Consider the following 17,700-nt stretch of genomic DNA (forward strand, 5'->3'; position numbering starts at 1 on the left):
TTGCCGCCCTTTGAACTGAAAAATGGTATTGAACCAGCATGATTAACGACTTAAGATTTACTTCCATTAGGAATGAAAATGAAAATGTATACAGGATGGCTAAATAATAAGTGCATTCCTGTTGCCAGGGAAGTTTCGAGATTGCAACTTTTACTACGGGACCAACCTCGAAATCGCGAAATGTTTATTGTCTTCCAACGAAATACGGTTCAGTAAATCAAGCAGATCTGTTCAGTAGTTTGAATTTCGCGCATTTTTCTACTGACAAGATCTTGACCATCTATACATTAGCCTTTAGCTACATCCTTACATAACCCAAAATATGTAGGTACATAATAATATGTAAATACATGATAAATACTTAACTGTGACTTCGTTTATATTTAGATCGAATAATATTATTATAAAAAAATTGATATAGATATTAGTATTACATACATATACCTAGAGCAAACACATGCATAACAAAAAAAATCAAACTTAAAACTATTGACATCGATGTATCGATCTCATCTATAGGACATCACTATTCGCGAGTTTGCCAAACCGAGTTCTCCAAGAGCAAGGTGTGGATCTGGGTCTTTGACCGCATACGGAGGGCCAGTGGCGTCACGGTAACTACGCATTAAGCTACAGTTAACTTTTTACTAGTCATACTTTTGTCAAGAAACTAGCGCTGATTAATTTATGACATTCGAAGTCGCATAAGTAATCTAAATGTTTGTGAGATTCAAAAACGTAACTACTTACCTACTTAAGAGTAAATTAAATGTTAATGTTAACCCTCTGGGTATCCATACCTCTGGGGTTGCTAGTCATGTGTCAAATAGGTACAAGCGTAGACAGCACACTTGCGGCGTAGGAAAAATTGCAACTTTCACGGGTTGACATAATCTGCCTATTTAGTGGTTCTGTGAGCGGCAGAGCTCACAAAACGCCATGAGAATCGGTTGAAAAACATTCGGACACACAAAATATTTTTTCCTGAGCTGAAATGGAGACCTTGGTGGTCAATAATATGTCCCACACCCAGGTGGCACCATAGTCATCATACATTACATTTCAATAAAATATGACAGCTGCGTTAATAACCTGCAGACATCTGTATTATACAGTGTGGAAAAAATGTATGCGCCCCGGAGAGAAAATGCCTTAAAATCTTAAGTTAGCTCATTTTACTTAAAGGAAACATTCTTTTATTTTTAAATAGAAAGAAAACTGCGTTTAAATACCATGGTCGCTTCACTTTCACACTTACGTATTTGTTAGAACGGGACAGGCACGTATGGTGACAAATGAGAAAAAGCAGGGGGCCGATTTTTGAATTCCGACCGCTCGATTTCGTGTATTTTGTTCAATAATATCTTCACTTCACTACCAGGCATTTTAATTCTACTAATAAGCCCCCTCCAGACTGTGCGCGTGAATCGCGGGCGAAGCCGCGAACGCGAGTGTGGAGTCGATTTTCGCAGACAGCGAAATCGACTCCACACTCGCGTTCGCGGCTTCGCCCGCGATTCACGCGCATAGTCTGGAGGGGGCTATAGAATTGAAAACGAGTGGTCAATACCACTCAATTCCAAATTTATACCGCTCGTATTTCAAAAATAAGCTTTAACGCGGTATTCCACCGATTTTTGAGTGACGAAATCGAGCGATCGAAATTTAAAAATCGCCCCCTGACCATCTTAGCCCTACTGGAGGTGTTAAATAATAGCGTCACGTCTCCGACACTTCTAGAATGCCCCATGCAGTGTATAACTAATGGTTAAGAATGTGCCACTGGCTCTTCGAAAGCGACAGCCGACCGGGCTGCGCTTATTTCCAATTTCTGCATTAAATCTAGCGCCCAATTCTTTTGACGTCTTTCTTAGCGTCTGAATATCTGTCTATGCTAATCCCACTTTCGACTTTGAAAAACGCATACTTATATATATATACTATACTTACGAGAGTTACGATATAACCTACCTACAGTCCGTTTCTTTTAGCATTAGAAAGAACTTCGCAGAAGTAAGCTTGTGGTTCCAAATCCGGCACTTTTAGCGGTAATAATTTGAAGTAAATTGTATGTATTGACCATGCTACATTAGATAATTCAATAATTATTAACAATTAAAGAGCCTGATAAAATCTACACGATTGCTTCTGTGGAGTTCTTTCTAATGCTAAAAAAACGAACTATAGGTAGGTACTTCAAAATCTTCCAATGCTGTAATGTTTGAAAATTTCTAACAGATCTATGTGAACGCAAAAATGTCCTATTTTAGGGCCACCCTACACTAGCGTCTCGTCAGGGCAAGAACGCTGTGCAGGCGCTGACAAGATGCTGACAAAACGCCGACGTTAAGACGTTAGAGACGTCGCGTCGTCGCTGCATGGCCGCTGGTGAGACGCTGGCGCTCGATAAACGCTATTATCGTCGCGCTGACGTTGTGTTGACGCAAAGCAAAAGTTGCGTCGCCGTTGCGCCGGCGCTGGCAAGACGACGACGCTCGAAAGACGTTAGTGTGGGGTGGCCCTTAAATCAAACCTTATTGTGTAGTAAATTGGGATGAATTTCGTTTCAGTGAGAAAGAAAAGAATTGACATAAAAATATGCTAATTTATTTGGTTTATGAAAGATTCGAATGTACATAATATAATTTAGGGATTTAAGTGTTCTTAGGTTAGTGCCGCATTGTCGGTTATTTACTAACGGTCCGATGAAATTTATCACATTTGAAATACAATTATTACGCTTACTATGCTGCCGCATAACGCTGAATGTTAAGCTTCCTCCACACTCGTGCGCGAATCGCGGCGCGAAGCCGAGAACGCGAGTGTGGCGTCGATTTTCGCAGACAGCGAAATCGACTCCACACTCGCGTTCGCGGCTTCGCCCGCGATTCACGCGCATAGTCTGGAGGGGGCTTTATGCTAATATATTATATAACCCAAAGGGTTACCTAAACCTCCTAAACCTTGTGTTAACCTTGTGTTCCTGTGTGAAACGGATTCTCACGTGGCACGTACTACGATTCCTGAGCTGCTACCGCGAAAACCGAAATTCGCAAATTGCAGAATTCTTTCTCTTTTACTACAACGAAGGCGTAATTAGAGTGACAGAGAAAAATCCCCGCAATTTGCGAATTTCGATTTTCGCGGTTATAGCCCTGGCATGATCCGACCCGCTGGAACTAATCCCGTACCCGGAATATTTCGGGACGTGTCTACTGGCGCGGCCTATGGTAGGCCAGTCAACCTGTGCAGGTGGCACCGCCCGTCAGATGGCTCCTACGATGGGCCAACGCGCCAGCGACAGTGGACGACTCTCTCAACAGGCTGGCCTGGCCGGAGGTTCCAATAGCTTCGCCTCTTAGCTGGGCCAACGCCGGCCACTCCAAGGGACGCTGCACTGCGTTAGAATGACATAGAAATATCACTTGCTCCCTCTAACGCATAAATGCGTCCCTTGGAGTGGCCGGCGTTGGCCCAGCTAAGAGGCGAAGCTATTGGAACCTCCGGCCAGCCTATTGAGAGAGTCGGTCGTCCACTGTCGCTACTGAGGCGCTACCGCGAAAACCGAAATTCGCAAATTGCGGGGATCTTTTTCTTTTACTCCAATGAAGGCGTAATTAGAGTGACAGAGAAAAATGCCTGCAATTTGCGAACTTCGATTTTCGCGGTTTATTATAGGCCTGAGTTGAGGATTAGAGCTAAGCCTTTTACCTTTTTCTAAACTTCGATTTTGGAGTACTCACCATCTAGTTTTACCTTGCATTCGACATTACCAATAGCGAAATCGTGCAAGTGTTAAAATAGTGTTTATAAGTATAAATGGATTAACTTTAACTGGCCCGACCAATAAATTGTTCTTGTCCACTATCGGGTTGTTTGTTTTAACTCCTTCAGTAAACCTTAAGTTAAAGAACTTGTATTACAGTGGCTAAAGGGTTGGAGTCCTGAGGACCACGCGAACACCGAAGTTTGCAAATTGCGGGCGAAGTTAGCAAATCTTTCTTTGTAACTCTAGTTACCCTTTTTTATACTTACACCTGCTGTTTTAACTCGCAATAAATGATTATTTAACTTAATCGAAGCGAAACAAAACTTTATAGAATCTATAATATTCTTTCTCTTGTACGTGGTTATGGTTAACCATTATCGAAAAACGCCTAAGTACTTTACTTTCGCAATCTTTTTTGCCCTTGGCAACATTCACACTTAATGTTTTATCTCATTCTCCCTTGCACAGCCGTATGTTAGAAGAGCGAGACAAGCAATCCTTATCGTCAAATTCTATGAATGGAGTATGGCCTGTCTCACTGACGTTTAGTTTATGATTTACTATAGTCTTGTTGTAAATTGTAAATCAAAAACCAGTGATTTCGTGATTTCTAGCGTTTCTAACGTTTTTCCAGGTGTTAAAACAGCAACTAGACATGCAATAACATTGTTTTGACCTATATTACTTGTGATTTGGACATTGGATTGTGAGTAATCATGGCGAATAATCGTATCCCCTCTGGCCCTAATACGCCTGGTAGCCAACAGACTCCTACCCAACAAGGAATAAAGATATTTATCCAAAGAGACTATTCTGAAGGCACGGCAGTTAAATTCCAGACTAGATTTCCTCCGGAACTAGAAGATCGAGTGAGTATTACTATGTTTATAAGCCTGTTGCAAAAGTAGAAAGCGTGTTATTGAACCGTTTCTAGTGTACACTATAGGTCGTTAATGTGTGTGAAATAAAAAAATATGCCCATAACATTCAAGAGACTGAAGTGGAAGTGGGCAGGCCATACAGCAAGGCTAACAGACATTGGAAGTCACAAAATGGAGAGGCCCACTTGGCAAAAGAGGCCATGGCAGACCACGAGTGCGTTGGGAGGAAGAAGAAGTCAAAAAGATAGCTGGCACAGACTAGATGTCAACAGCACAAGACAGGGACAAACGCGCATTATGGGCAACACTGGAGGAGGCCTATACCCACTAAAATCTATTTTTTCTTTCCGTAGACTAAAATGACATTTCATACTATGGAATGTTATTTTATATTCATACCATGAAATGTAATTTTAGTCTACCGAATAAAAAATAGACTTTAGGGATTCATTATTAAAACACGAATTATAAGTTTTAGTTTTGTTTTCAAATTTTTATGTAAACATTGTACAATGAATAAAGGGATTTTTTATTTTGTTTATTACTTTTTTCATTACAGATTGAACGACAAACCTTCGAGTATACTATGGAAAGATTGAATGAGCATTTTGAGATGGCGGAGACAGCGGACTGCAGTACATATTGCGAAGGCTGTTTGGCGTGTCTCACGGCGTACTTCATCTACATTTGTACTGAAACACATTATGAAAAGGTATGTATTATAATTTAGTACAACTATAAATGCAATCATCTAAAAAGAGTAGAAATAAAAAATTGGCAACACAGTAGTGTTGTCCCTTTCAAATTAATTTATAATAAGAGAATGGGATGACACCAAGTTTTACCACCCTCTCTTCTTCTCATCTTCCTCGCACTATCCCGGCATTTTGCCACGGCTCATGGGAGTCTGGGTTCCGCTTGATAACTAATCACAACTACCCAGAGGTTTTTGGGGTGTGTTTTAAGGGTATATACCTATAAAACCTAGTAATTTTTGTGTCAGGGGTTTCCCTACATATAATTATTTTTTTTTGAAAAGAAACTATACACTTATATACAATCAATGAATTTAATTTCTGTACCATTTCATATGTACCTTGTCACAGTGACAATCAATATGGAAGTAACTAGAGACCTCATGCTATTGTTACTGTGACAAGGTATGAAATGGTACTGAAATAATAAGTGGTAATATTCTGTATCTTTAGGTATTTAAATAAAAGTAAACAAACTCTACTCTCAAATGGCTCCTTATGCCAGTTGAGGGTAGATGAAAACATTACACAATCAAATAATGTAGGTTAAAGTCTGGTCATTCAGTGACCGATCCAGGTGGTTTTGTAATTGGTCAGTTAACTAATAAATGTTATAACTACCCGAAAATGCACAAATTGTTTGTTTACATTTATTTAAATACCTAAAGATACACACTATCCGATACTAGTATAAATCATCTTTATAAATATAATTTTAAAATACCATTGAAAAAAAATAACATGACATCTTACAACAGCACTAAGTACGCCAACTAACTACAGATGGAGATAATTATTCTTCATCGTATTTTCACGGAAACGTACGAACGTGTCTTGCTATTTCAGTCAGTCTCGGTACAAAAAGTTTTGAAGTTGACTGAAGTAGCTTGACTAATACGAACGTTTTCGAGAAAATACGATGGAAAATAATTATGCACTACATCTGTAACAAAACTAACCTCAAACCATACAATTTCAGCACCTCCGGAAAGTGTCAAAATTCATAGCGACCCAAAACGAGCGGGTGTACAACCCCAAAGGCATCCACATCACCGACCCCATCCTCCGGGGGCTCCGGGTCATCGAGATCACTATTATCGACATGCCCAACTATCAGAGTCCCACAGGGAACTCCAATCAGATCCGACACACTTGACCACCACAGGTAAAATTGAGCGGTGTTTAGTTTGATATCCAAATTACCTAAAAGATGGCGCTGTTGCATAAAAAAACTAGGTAACGCTAGTTCACCATAGAATATTATACAGTGTGGAAAGATAAGTCGGGCCCTGGAGGAAAACTACTTTAAATCCTTAAGCTGGCTCATTTTACTTAAAGGAGACATTCCTTTATTTTTAAAAAGAAACAGAACTGCATTCAAAGTATTTTTCTTTTTTTCTTCAATTTGGCTTGTCTAAAAAAATCATGAGAACTAAATATTAGATTTTATGGATATTTTGTACGACAGACGAGTGTAAGACCTAATGTTTCTTGGAGAAATGTTGTCATTAACATTAACTGTCATATCGACTAGTAGAATAAAGTTGCGAGTTTTTATTTTGTGGAATTTTTAGGCGGTCGGTTCGAGTCCCGGGCGAGGCAAGCGAGTTTTAGAAAATCTTTGAATGCAGTTTTGTTTCTTTTTAAAAATAACGGAATGTCTCCTTTAAGTAAAATGAGCCAGCTTTAGGATTTAAGGTAGGTTCCCTCCAGGGCCCGACTTATCTTTCCACACTGTACAGAAAACTGTCAAAATATGAGAATAAAATGATTGGTATTTGTAACATTGCAAGTTCTTTAAACAAGCAGTTTATTTATTTATTTATTTTTTTTTTTTTTTTATTTCCACACTTACACCTTTTTTTCCAGTAAACCTAAGACAATAGTGTAACTATTAACAAAAATCTAAAGTATGTCATTTCGTCTATAACATAATATATAACTACAATGCTGATATTGTGAATTCATTCAAGGAACATGAGAATATGTCAATATTTTCCGCTATTATATTGAGGATCCGCACAGTGCGCGTCAGTTAGTAGCCCTAGCACAGGACTGCCGCGACAGTATCTCGCATGCGAGATAGACTGCCCGTCCCTCTCTTAATAATACGGTGGGAATAGGACGGGTAGTCTTGTCTGTTTGAGCTTGGGCAGAAAACTTTCGTGGCTGTTCTCCTTTAGACGGACAAACAATACATTATGACTAAAAACTATGGGAAACAATAGGGACCCATCTGGGGAGACCCTAGTTCCCCACTCCCCGGCGTTTGTACAGTCGCCATCAGATATATCGGAGCGGTCAAGGTGCTCACAAATATCTGAACACGCCCCTATTGTCAGGGCGTTAGAGTGCGTGTTCAGATATTGTGAACACCTTGGCCGCTCCGATATATTTGATGGCGACTGTAGTAATGTACTATTATTACTTGTTCCAGGAGAATCGGGAGTTCTTCATGTAACAGTTACGGTACTGGTTTTAAACACGTTTATGCCAGTAAACAATGTGATTTTTGGAAATTTTAACTAAATAAGGTAATGGCTTTTGGAAAGTTGAAATAAGGTTTTGGTTGCGCTACGCAAAAAATGTGGCAAGATAGAAGTCATTGTAATTTTAAATAAAAGCGGGTTTAGTCCTTTTCCAGGCATAGTACGATTTATCGACCACATACGCGCCACTAGAATTTCAACTTTAGCGTTCCGATTTAAGGTCCAAATTAGATTTTTTGGGAATCATCAAAGGGGCTATTCATAAATTACGTCATTTCAAATTAGGGGAGGGGGGGTCTGGACATCGGATGACGGTAGCATGAAGTAGGACTAGGAAATGGAGTCATTTGAAGCATGATTTTTTGATGATTATAGGGGAGGGGGGGTCAAAAATCGTCAAAAATCGATGACGTAATTTATGGACAGCCCCAAAGCTGGATTAATTGGAATATATTAGGATATTTCGGGAAAACCTTGTAGACTGGCGGCCAGGAAAAGGCAATGTATTGGCCTGTGCCAATTCTTGGCTTGCCAAAGATTCTTTAGGATGCGACTGCAAACCCTAAGATGAAGAGAGTTTATATAAGATATAGGTATTCAAGTAAGCTTTGTGGCAATCATAAAATTTATGGTGTTGAGCATTTATTTTTATTTTTACACGCGACTTCGTATTAAAGTGAAGAACTATGACGACCTTAGAGAATATAACCAACGGAGTGGTCATTAACAGGCGTTCCCCTCTGTCGAAAAAAGGCGGCCAATGGTCAACCACATGTCAAACACATGTATGGACTGACATGGCTATGGTGACGTTATTACGTATACATTTGATGTGCCCCTCCCCCGCAAAAAACGGCAGACTATTTTGTACCGAAAATTATAGACATGGCGTCTCCGTTGGTTATATCCTCGATGACGACCGGTCTGGCCTAGGTAGTGACCCTGCCTGTGACGGTCCTGGATTCGAATCCCAGCAAGGGCATTTATTTGTGTAATGAACACAAACCTTTGTTCCTGAGTCATGTTTTCTATGTATATAAGTATGTATGTATATCGTCGCCTAGCACCCATTGTAAGCACACCCATTTTAAATTCAATCTTGACGTGTAAAAGTGCCCTGGTGGCCTATTTGCTGAATCAATGTTGAAGGTTTGAAATACAATCAAAAATTTTGAGTTAATATTCTAATTGGATTAACCGGAACTCTATTTTCAACTACCCATTTATTTGCGCAGCGTAGCCAACTTTTTTATCTCATATAATCATTGATGAGCTTAAGACATCCGAAGTAGTACTCGTTAACGTAGTTCCCCAGAGAAAGGGTAAAACCGAATACATTGTAAGCTATCCTCGGCTATAGAGAAAAAAATACATTAGAGTGCTCACTCCATACATCAGTGTTAGTACCAGAACGACTATTATTTTCGCAGTCGACATCTAGCATCGAGTAGCGGAATTATTAGTACCTACTGCTACTTGACAATAGATGTTCCGACGACCGAAAAGTCTAATGTTCAAAAATTTTGAGTTAATATTCTAATTGGATTAACCGGAACTCTATTTTCAACTCCTTCTGAAAGCAGAAGCTAATATTAAAAGTAATATTAGTTGTAAATTGTTGTTCAATACAATTTTTAGGGTTCCGTACCCAAAGGGAAAAACGGGACCCTATTACTAAGACTTCGCTGTCCGTCCGTCCGTCTGTCACCAGGCTGTATCTCACGGACCGTGATAGCTAGACAGTTGAAATTTTCACAGATGATGTATTTCTGTTGCCGCTATAACAACAAATACTAAAAACAGAATAAAATAAAGATTTGAATGGGGCTCCCATACAACAAACGTGATTTTTGACCAAAGTTAAGCAACGTCGGGAGTGGTCAGTACTTGGATGGGTGACCGTTTTCTTTTTTGCTTTTTTTGTTTTTTTTTTGCATTATGGTACGGAACCCTTCGTGCGCGAGTCCGACTCGCACTTGCCCGGCTTTTTATGAGTCGCGACACTAGAGATTTCTAGTATCAAGTAGCGGTACTGATAATTCCGCTACTCGATGCTAGATGTCGACTGCGAAAATAATAGTCGTTTTGTTATTAAAACTGATGTATGGAGAGAGCACTCTATTGTTACTATATTTCTAAACATTTACTCCTTCAAGAGAACGGGTTAAAAATAGCCAAGTTTGAGTGATGGTTAATTTGATGTGTATAAAGTTACATCCAACGCCAAAACGATCTTCCCTTACGTTTAATTTTTAATGTTAATTCAATATTAACCTCCTAAGACAGGCCCTCTTGCACCATCCCACTAACCCGGGGTTAAGCTGTTAAACCGTTAACCCAGTGTCAAATTGTACTGGTAACAATGGTAACTCCAGGTTTAACCGGTTAACCCCGGGTTAGTGGTACGGTGCAAGTGGGCCTAAATGTACTGTACATTTCCTACAATGTACATAACCGTGCAATCTAATTTGAACATTTCATGAAGCGATTAAAGTAGCATTTCTTTCGTTTCTTCGCTTTTTAAAACAAACGAAGTTCGTTCCAATTTACTTATAGAATAAGGTTCAAATTAATAATATGACAACTTTAAGTATATGGTGGGTCTTAGGAGGTTAATTATACAAAACCCAGGTATGCTTTATTCATAAGGCCCCCCCCACATCTAGCGTCTTTCGAGCGTCGGCGTCTACAACTGTATGGCCGCGCTCGACGCAACGTCGACGCAACTGCGCAGCGACGTCATTTTCCATAGCGCTGACCAGACGCCGACAGACGCCGACGCTCGAAAGATGCTAGATGTGGGGGGGGGGGGGGGGGGCTAACTCATAACAATAGTTTATCATCACAATATGTAATATTTGTTATCAAACCTTTGTACGCCAGCCCTATTGGCTCCCATACATGACTGGCCATCATACTGGCCCACTAAGATAGGCCAGCGTGTAGAGAGGGTAGCGGAGTCGGATGGCTTATGGCCCGGCGGGTTCCGAGATGGCGGTGGGATGGCCACGGTATCGGTTTTTCGTCCGCACACCGAAGGGCTCCTATACACGATGGGTCAACGCCGGCCACTCCAAGGGACGCAGCCATGCGGGTGAATGGGATAGCAATATCACTTGCTCCCTCTAACGCATAAATGCGTCCCTTGGAGTGGCCGGCGTTGGCCCATCATGTAGAGGAGCCAGAAGGTAGTGGGTCAGTGATGGTGCGTACGCATCTACGTACGTGGCCCATTCCACAGTGCGTGCTCTCAACGCTGGTCCAGCGCTGGGCCATCATGTAGAGAAGTCTAATCGTGTGCGGCGCGTCATAGTGAACTTTGTGGGAATGCCATAAGGTTGACATTGGCCTGTAGACGCACGCGTCATTTGACTTCTTTGCCGGTCAAATGGTTCTAATGTTTTTTTAACTAGTTTTAATTTTTAGGTTATAATTTGTGTATGTATATTATGAGATCGTATTTATTTGTAGCTTTACCACAACACATTGTAATTGCATTTTTATAATATTAGATTTAACTTGAACTGTTTCATTGTTTCTCATATTTATCTACGGTTTTACTTAATTCGAATGGTCAAATTTACTTAGAATTTTTTTAAAGATCCAATATTCATTTTAGTTACGTCTTTCCTCTTTTGTTTTCATGTCAAATTACAGCTTTCTGCAAAGGGGCCCACTGATTAACAGTCCGCCGGACGGTATGGGCCTGTCAGTTAGAACAAAATTTTGACAGTTCCGAACAAGTGACAGGCCGATACCGTCCGGCGGACTGTTAATCAGTGGGCCCCTTAAGAATACAGGTTGTTAGTACAGAAATTTCGCGGGATTGTCTATAGTTCGTTTTTTTATATACTTTTTGGTCGAGTGGATGTCGACGTTTTCTATGGGAAGGCTGAATTTTTTTTGGGATTGCGGAGTTGGTCCCATAGAAAAAATATGGCTTACCTAATCACCTCGCACAATATGGCTAACGGTCCAAAAATGACCCTGTATATCTATGCAAATGGTCATCGAAATCCGTTCCGCTGTTTATGTGAAAAAGATGAATAAACAACCAGACTTCCAACATCAACAGACAACCAACATCCAGACATGAAAACTTTTATAATATTCGTTTTTCATCAAACTATCGAGATTGAGATATCTGAGTGGTGTGTTTCTTATTACGTAAATATATTTATAATAAAAGTATGGGTTATTTGGTGTGTAATTATAATTAAGATCATTAAAATATAAATTATCTATTGAAATTGTTATAATTTTAGATAAATTCTAGGTAAGATAGGTAATGGATGTATAAAATGCACATATTATAAAGTTAAAATTAATTATAGATCCTTAATTTTTAAAACCGTGTCGTATTTAAGTATGTTTTAAGGTAAATAGATTTGCATATTGTAAAATTTATTATGACTTGTAATAAATATTTAATTGTATCTTATTTGTTTTATTTATGATTTTCATTTTCCATAGTAACCTCCTAAGGCCATACAAATGAAAAATGCAAAATTTGCCACAGAAATATGAACCTACAATGTAGGAAATAGAGTTGATTTTGCGTTGTTCAAAAACTGAACGAAACAGCAAAAGCAACTTTGTTCCAATCGAATATGATTTAAATTTCATTGAACTGAATAAGTACTATAGGTAGGACTATGGGCCTTAGGGGGGTAAAGTTACCAATTAGCAGAAGTAAGTATCTAATTAAATAAATAAATGAATCAATATCAAGGTACCTACATCTTTCACAAATCAACCTAGCCCCAAAATAAGCACAGCTTGTATAGTCTGTCCCTAGCAGTGGCGTAGCTAGAGGATATGGCGCCCGGGGCAGGCACCAAATTTGCCGGAGGGCCAGATTACCATCCGCATTTCACACTTCACAGTGGTGGTGTGGTAAATACGACTGACGAAAGTATCCCTGCTGTGCCTTTGGCAAGGCGGAGAGGTAGTCTTTTGCCCATTTTGGCGCCCCCCCCCCCCCTTGGACGGCGCCCGGGGCACGTGCCCCCTCCAACCCCCCCCCCCTAGTTACGCCACTGGTCCCTAGCGCTGGTGGCCTAGCGGTAAGAGCGTGCGACTTGCAATCTGGAGGTCGCGGGTTCAAACCCCGGCTCGTACCAATGTTTTTCGGAACTTATGTACGAAATATCATTTGATATTTACCAGACGCTTTTCGGTGAAGGAAAACATCGTGAGGAAACCGGACTAAACCCAATAAGGCCTAGTTTACCCTCTGGGTTGGAAGGTCAGATGGCAGTCGCTTTCGTAAAACTGGTGCCTACGTCAAATCATGGGATTGGTTGTCAAGCGGACCCCAAGGCTCCCATGAGCCGTGGCAGAATGCCGGGATAACGCGAGGAAGAAGAGTATAGTCTGTCTGCTTTTCTAAGGCCCACTTGCACCATTCCATTAACCCGGGGTTAACCGATTAAACCAGGAGTTGCCATGGTTAGCCATACAATTTGACATTAGGTTAATAGTTTAATCGCTTAACCCCGGGTTAGTGGAATGGTGCAAGTGGGCCTAAGATCAAGTGCGCCATATAATAGTAAATCTATGGCGAACTGGATCTTAGAAATCAGACAGGCTATACTATATGGCTGCTACGCGACGATATACATGCTTCAGTCCGATTCGAACTTTAACACATTCAGTGCCGAAAACCCGACTCGGGTATTTTATGATTTCGTTCCCAGGCCGGACGACCCGATAGGATCGTTGTATTACTGCTTTAAGCAGGCCACTGACGAGCCTTCCAAATGGATGCCGTTACAATGGATTCATCCAAATGGAATGCATCCTAATATTAAACATTGTACGTTTTTGACATTCACGGATCGATTTTAGATTGCAGCCACGCTATTTGGACTGTTGGAAGGCTCGTCAGTGGCCACCTTTATATGACGAAATTGTTGTGGCCTGGGGCGCGGACGTCTGGTTTGGCTGGGTGGCAATGAATGTGTTAAGATACGTCAATTAATATATCTAGAAACGATATGAATTAGATATGTCAGTGTCAAATGAGACGTTTCTTCAAACAAAAACGTTACTTTCGACACATCACGAATTTGCCCATTTCATTGAACCAGAAAATAAATTGAAAATATACCCTCGTGCCGCCCACCATACAAAATTATAGCCAAGGAAGTTAGAATCTTATTATATTTTCAATTAGGTTGAATTTCATTTGTTTAACACACAACTTAGTTTTTAATTAAGGTTGACATTCCATCGAAACTGAGTGTACATCCTAATGTACATTGGGCGGCACGAGGATACTTACCGTTTAAAACTGTTATTTTCTCGTGACACGAGCTCATGAGCACAGAGAGTATTCTTTGACGCCTTGTAATAACCTAACTCTTCGCGAATCGTTTGATCTCGCCTTCTCGAAGGCCGTAAACATAACGTTTTACGCGATCTAATTACAGAGGTTATTACTTGGCTGGGAGGGAGGGGGGAGGAGGGGTTTATGTAGGATCCCGAAAGGTTACAAGTCATAATAGAGCGGCGGCAGGGGTGCGAAACTCCTGACTTCGGCCAAACTCGGCTCAGCATTGCTCCAAGCAATTATTAGGGTTGACACAACTTGACGTCCCTTTGCGTGCACGACCACAGATAAGATAATGCCTTGAATTATGACAACCCTCAATAGCCGAAAGGGTTAGTGCCATATATTAGAAAGGGACAACATAGGTAACTCGACCCTGAACCGCTGTCAAACTTCGGTTTTGTAGGAAGTTTTCTTATACGTTGTACCACACACTTTTATGTCGGACACAAACACAATGTCATTAAGGCTTCACCCTTGCTCAAATATGTTAGGCAGGCCGCACGCGTGTCTTTATAACGTCATTGTTTTGTTCAAGGACGCTATTGCTCTTGCGTTGTACCACCCATTTTTATGTCGGACATAAGCACAATGTCACTAAGGCTTCACCCTAGCTCAAATATGTTAGGCAGGCCGCACGCGTGTCCTTATAACGTCATTGTTTTGCTCAAGGACGCTATTACTCTTGCGTTGTACCACACATTTATGTGTCGGATTTAAACACAATTTCGCTAAGGGTTCGCCCTTGCTCAAATATGTTAGGCAGGCCGCACGCGTGTCTTTATAACGTCATTGTTTTGTTCAAGGACGCTATTGCTCTTGCGTTGTACCACACATTTTTATGTCGGACATAAGCACAATGTCACTTAAGGCTTCACCTTTGCTCAAATATGTTAGGCAGGCCGCACGCGTGTCTTTATAACGTCATTGTTTTGTTCAAGGACGCTATTGCTCTTGCGTTGTACCACACATTTTTATGTCGGACATAAGCACAATGTCACTAAGGCTTCACCTTTGCTCAAATATGTTAGGCAGGCCGCACGCGAGTCTTTATAACTTCATTGTTTTGCTCAAGGACGCTATCGCTCTTGCGTTGTACTTACCACACATTTTTATGTCGGACATAAGCACAATGTCACTAAGGTTCACCCTTGCTCAAATATGTTAGGCAAGCCGTACGCGTGTCTTTATAACGTCATTGTTTTGCTCAAGGACGCTATCGCTCTTGCGTTGTACCACACATTTTTATGTCGGACATAAGCAAAATGTCACTAAGGCTTCACCCTTGCTCAAATTTGTTAGGCAGGCCGCACGCGTGTCCTTGTAACTTCAATATAGTCTGTATCTTTAGGTATTTAAATAAAAGTAAACAAACAATTTGTACATTTTCGGGTAATTATAACATTTATTGGTTAACCGATCAATTACAAAACCGCCTGGATCAGTAACTGGATGACCTGACTAAATCTACCTACATTATTTGATCGTGTAATGTTTTCATCTACCCTCAACTGGCTTAAGGAGCCATTTGAGGGTAGATTTTGTTTACTTTTATTTAAATACCTAAAGATACAGAATATAGATTTTGCCCGCGATCTCATCTGCGTGAAATAAGTGACAGCAGCTAAAAGCACAGAATAATTAATGGTAGGTACTGACGTACAGAAAGGAAACTTCCTACAAAACCGAAGTTTGACAGCGTGACAGCGGTTCAGGGTCGAATCATGCTGCCCCTTTCTAATATATGGCACTATCCCTTTCGGCTATTTAGGGTTGTCAAAATTCAAGTCATTATCTTATCTGTGGTCGTGCACGCAAATGGACGTCAAGTGGTGTCAACTCTAATAATTGCTCGGAGCAATGCTGAGCCGAGCGGAGCCGAGTTTGCCCGAAGTCAGGAGTGTCTGCCTAATGGCTAAAGTAAGTAAAGCGCCTGGATAAAGTCTAATGGCAATCATTTAATATGAGCATATGCTTAATTACTTACAGCAATCAACAGGCAATTCATTAATTATCTCAATTCCCTCGTTTCACCCTTTTTAGGGATTATTTCCGACATAAAAACTAGTAACTAAGTGTGCAGTAAACCTTTCACACTAAACATAAACAAGATCATACTTATATTTTGTTCATCCCAAATATAGCACACACTATATAGCGTTCGATATTAATTAATAATAGCTGTTTACGTCCCATTATGTTATTTACGTCTTCATCATATAATAAAAGGGGTTTAGATGGGGATATAATCTTTCAATATCATTCAGAGTTCCGTGTCCTAATGATATCAAGACGGAACCCTAAACTAACGGTCCGTTGTCAGTCAGTCAGTCAGTATCTAATGACCCGTTCACTGTCGCATTAATTTAATATTTTATACATCGTGATGTAATATGGCGCTTTTCTAGAGCGTAGGTATACTTTTTAGGGTTTCGTAGTCACCTAGAAACCCTTATAGTTTCGCCAGGTCTGTCTGTCTGTCTGTCTGTCTGTAGTGCTAGAAAGCTGCAATTTGGCATGGATACATAAATCATACATTGCGACAGAACGGTAAAATAAAAAGTACAATTTAAAAAAAAATACTTGTGAAACAATAGCTAAAATACTTTCAATGAAAACTATAACGAACATTATTGCAAAAAATCTTCTTTCTTCTTCTTCCTCGCGTTATCCCGGCATTTCGCCACGGCTAATGAGAGCCTGGGGTCCGCTTGACAACTAATCCCATGATTTGACGTAGGCACTAGTTTTTACGAAAGCGACTGCCATCTGACCTTCCAACCCAGAGGGTAAACTAGGCCTTATTGGGATTAGTCCGGTTTCCTCACGATGTTTTCCTTCACCGAAAAGCGACTGGTAAATATCAAATGATATTTCGTACATAAGTTCCGAAAAACTCATTGGTACGAGCCGGGGTTTGAACCCGCGACCTCCAGATTGCAAGTCGCACGCTCTCACCGCTAGGCCACCAGCGCTTCTTCAAAAAATCTTCTTTATTCTTAGTAAAAAGATGTAATGTACAAAACGTTACAAAGGTACTCCCTTATGATACTTACTAATAACTGAATAAATAATAGTACTAAGTACAGAAGACTCACTCTCTAACAAATGCGTCTGTTACGATCAGCACAGATATGGCCGATAGGTGGCGACAGCGCCACGCGCGGCTTATGGCAAACCCCAAAATTGGGGCCGAACGGATGTACTTTTAGCTACCTGTAGCAAAGCGACGAAATCGCGGAGTGAGACACGCCTGCTAATAGCCCCCGTTGCAATAGGCTTAGCCGGTGTGATGTGACGCTGTGACATACTCCACCGCCTCGCTGCTGCATAGGTTGAATGTTGAATCAGCAGTCATCCGATCTTACAGTGCTATTTTGTATCAACATCGCCTCCCCCTTGTAGTCGCCCCTACCTAGTCCTTGCTGCATAATCTGCTGGCTGGAGTTACCCCAAGCACAGAATAAATAAT

General features: G+C 40.7%; 2 protein-coding genes across 2 annotated transcripts in view; both read left to right on the plus strand.

Moving 5' to 3' along the window:
- The window catches only part of LOC134675221 (uncharacterized), a 75,473-nt gene extending 58,665 nt beyond the window's left edge, over positions 1-16,808 (plus strand). Inside the window, exon 4 of the transcript XR_010099705.1 lies at positions 16,792-16,808. The gene's annotated coding sequence lies outside the window, so the exon portion shown is untranslated. The remainder of the gene's footprint in view (positions 1-16,791) is intronic.
- LOC134675032 (golgin subfamily A member 7) lies at positions 4,304-10,544 on the plus strand. The gene is made up of 4 exons (XM_063533178.1): positions 4,304-4,638; positions 5,210-5,362; positions 6,385-6,570; positions 7,843-10,544. Exons 1-3 carry the CDS (start codon positions 4,486-4,488, stop codon positions 6,559-6,561), a joined length of 483 nt encoding a protein of 160 aa, XP_063389248.1. The 5' UTR covers positions 4,304-4,485; the 3' UTR covers positions 6,562-6,570; positions 7,843-10,544.
- Positions 16,809-17,700: the final 892 nt, after the last annotated feature.

The sequence above is a fragment of the Cydia fagiglandana genome, chromosome 21 (assembly GCF_963556715.1).
Source record: "Cydia fagiglandana chromosome 21, ilCydFagi1.1, whole genome shotgun sequence".
In the NCBI taxonomy this organism is placed as follows: Eukaryota; Metazoa; Arthropoda; class Insecta; order Lepidoptera; family Tortricidae; genus Cydia; species Cydia fagiglandana.

Coding starts and splice junctions, on each gene's coding strand:
- LOC134675032 (XM_063533178.1), top strand. CDS start 4,486: ATGGCGAATAATCGTATCCCCTCTGGCCCTAATACGCCTGGTAGCCAA. Junction 4,639..5,209: donor CTCCGGAACTAGAAGATCGA/GTGAGTATTACT, acceptor TTTTCATTACAG/ATTGAACGACAAACCTTCGA. Junction 5,363..6,384: donor CTGAAACACATTATGAAAAG/GTATGTATTATA, acceptor ATACAATTTCAG/CACCTCCGGAAAGTGTCAAA.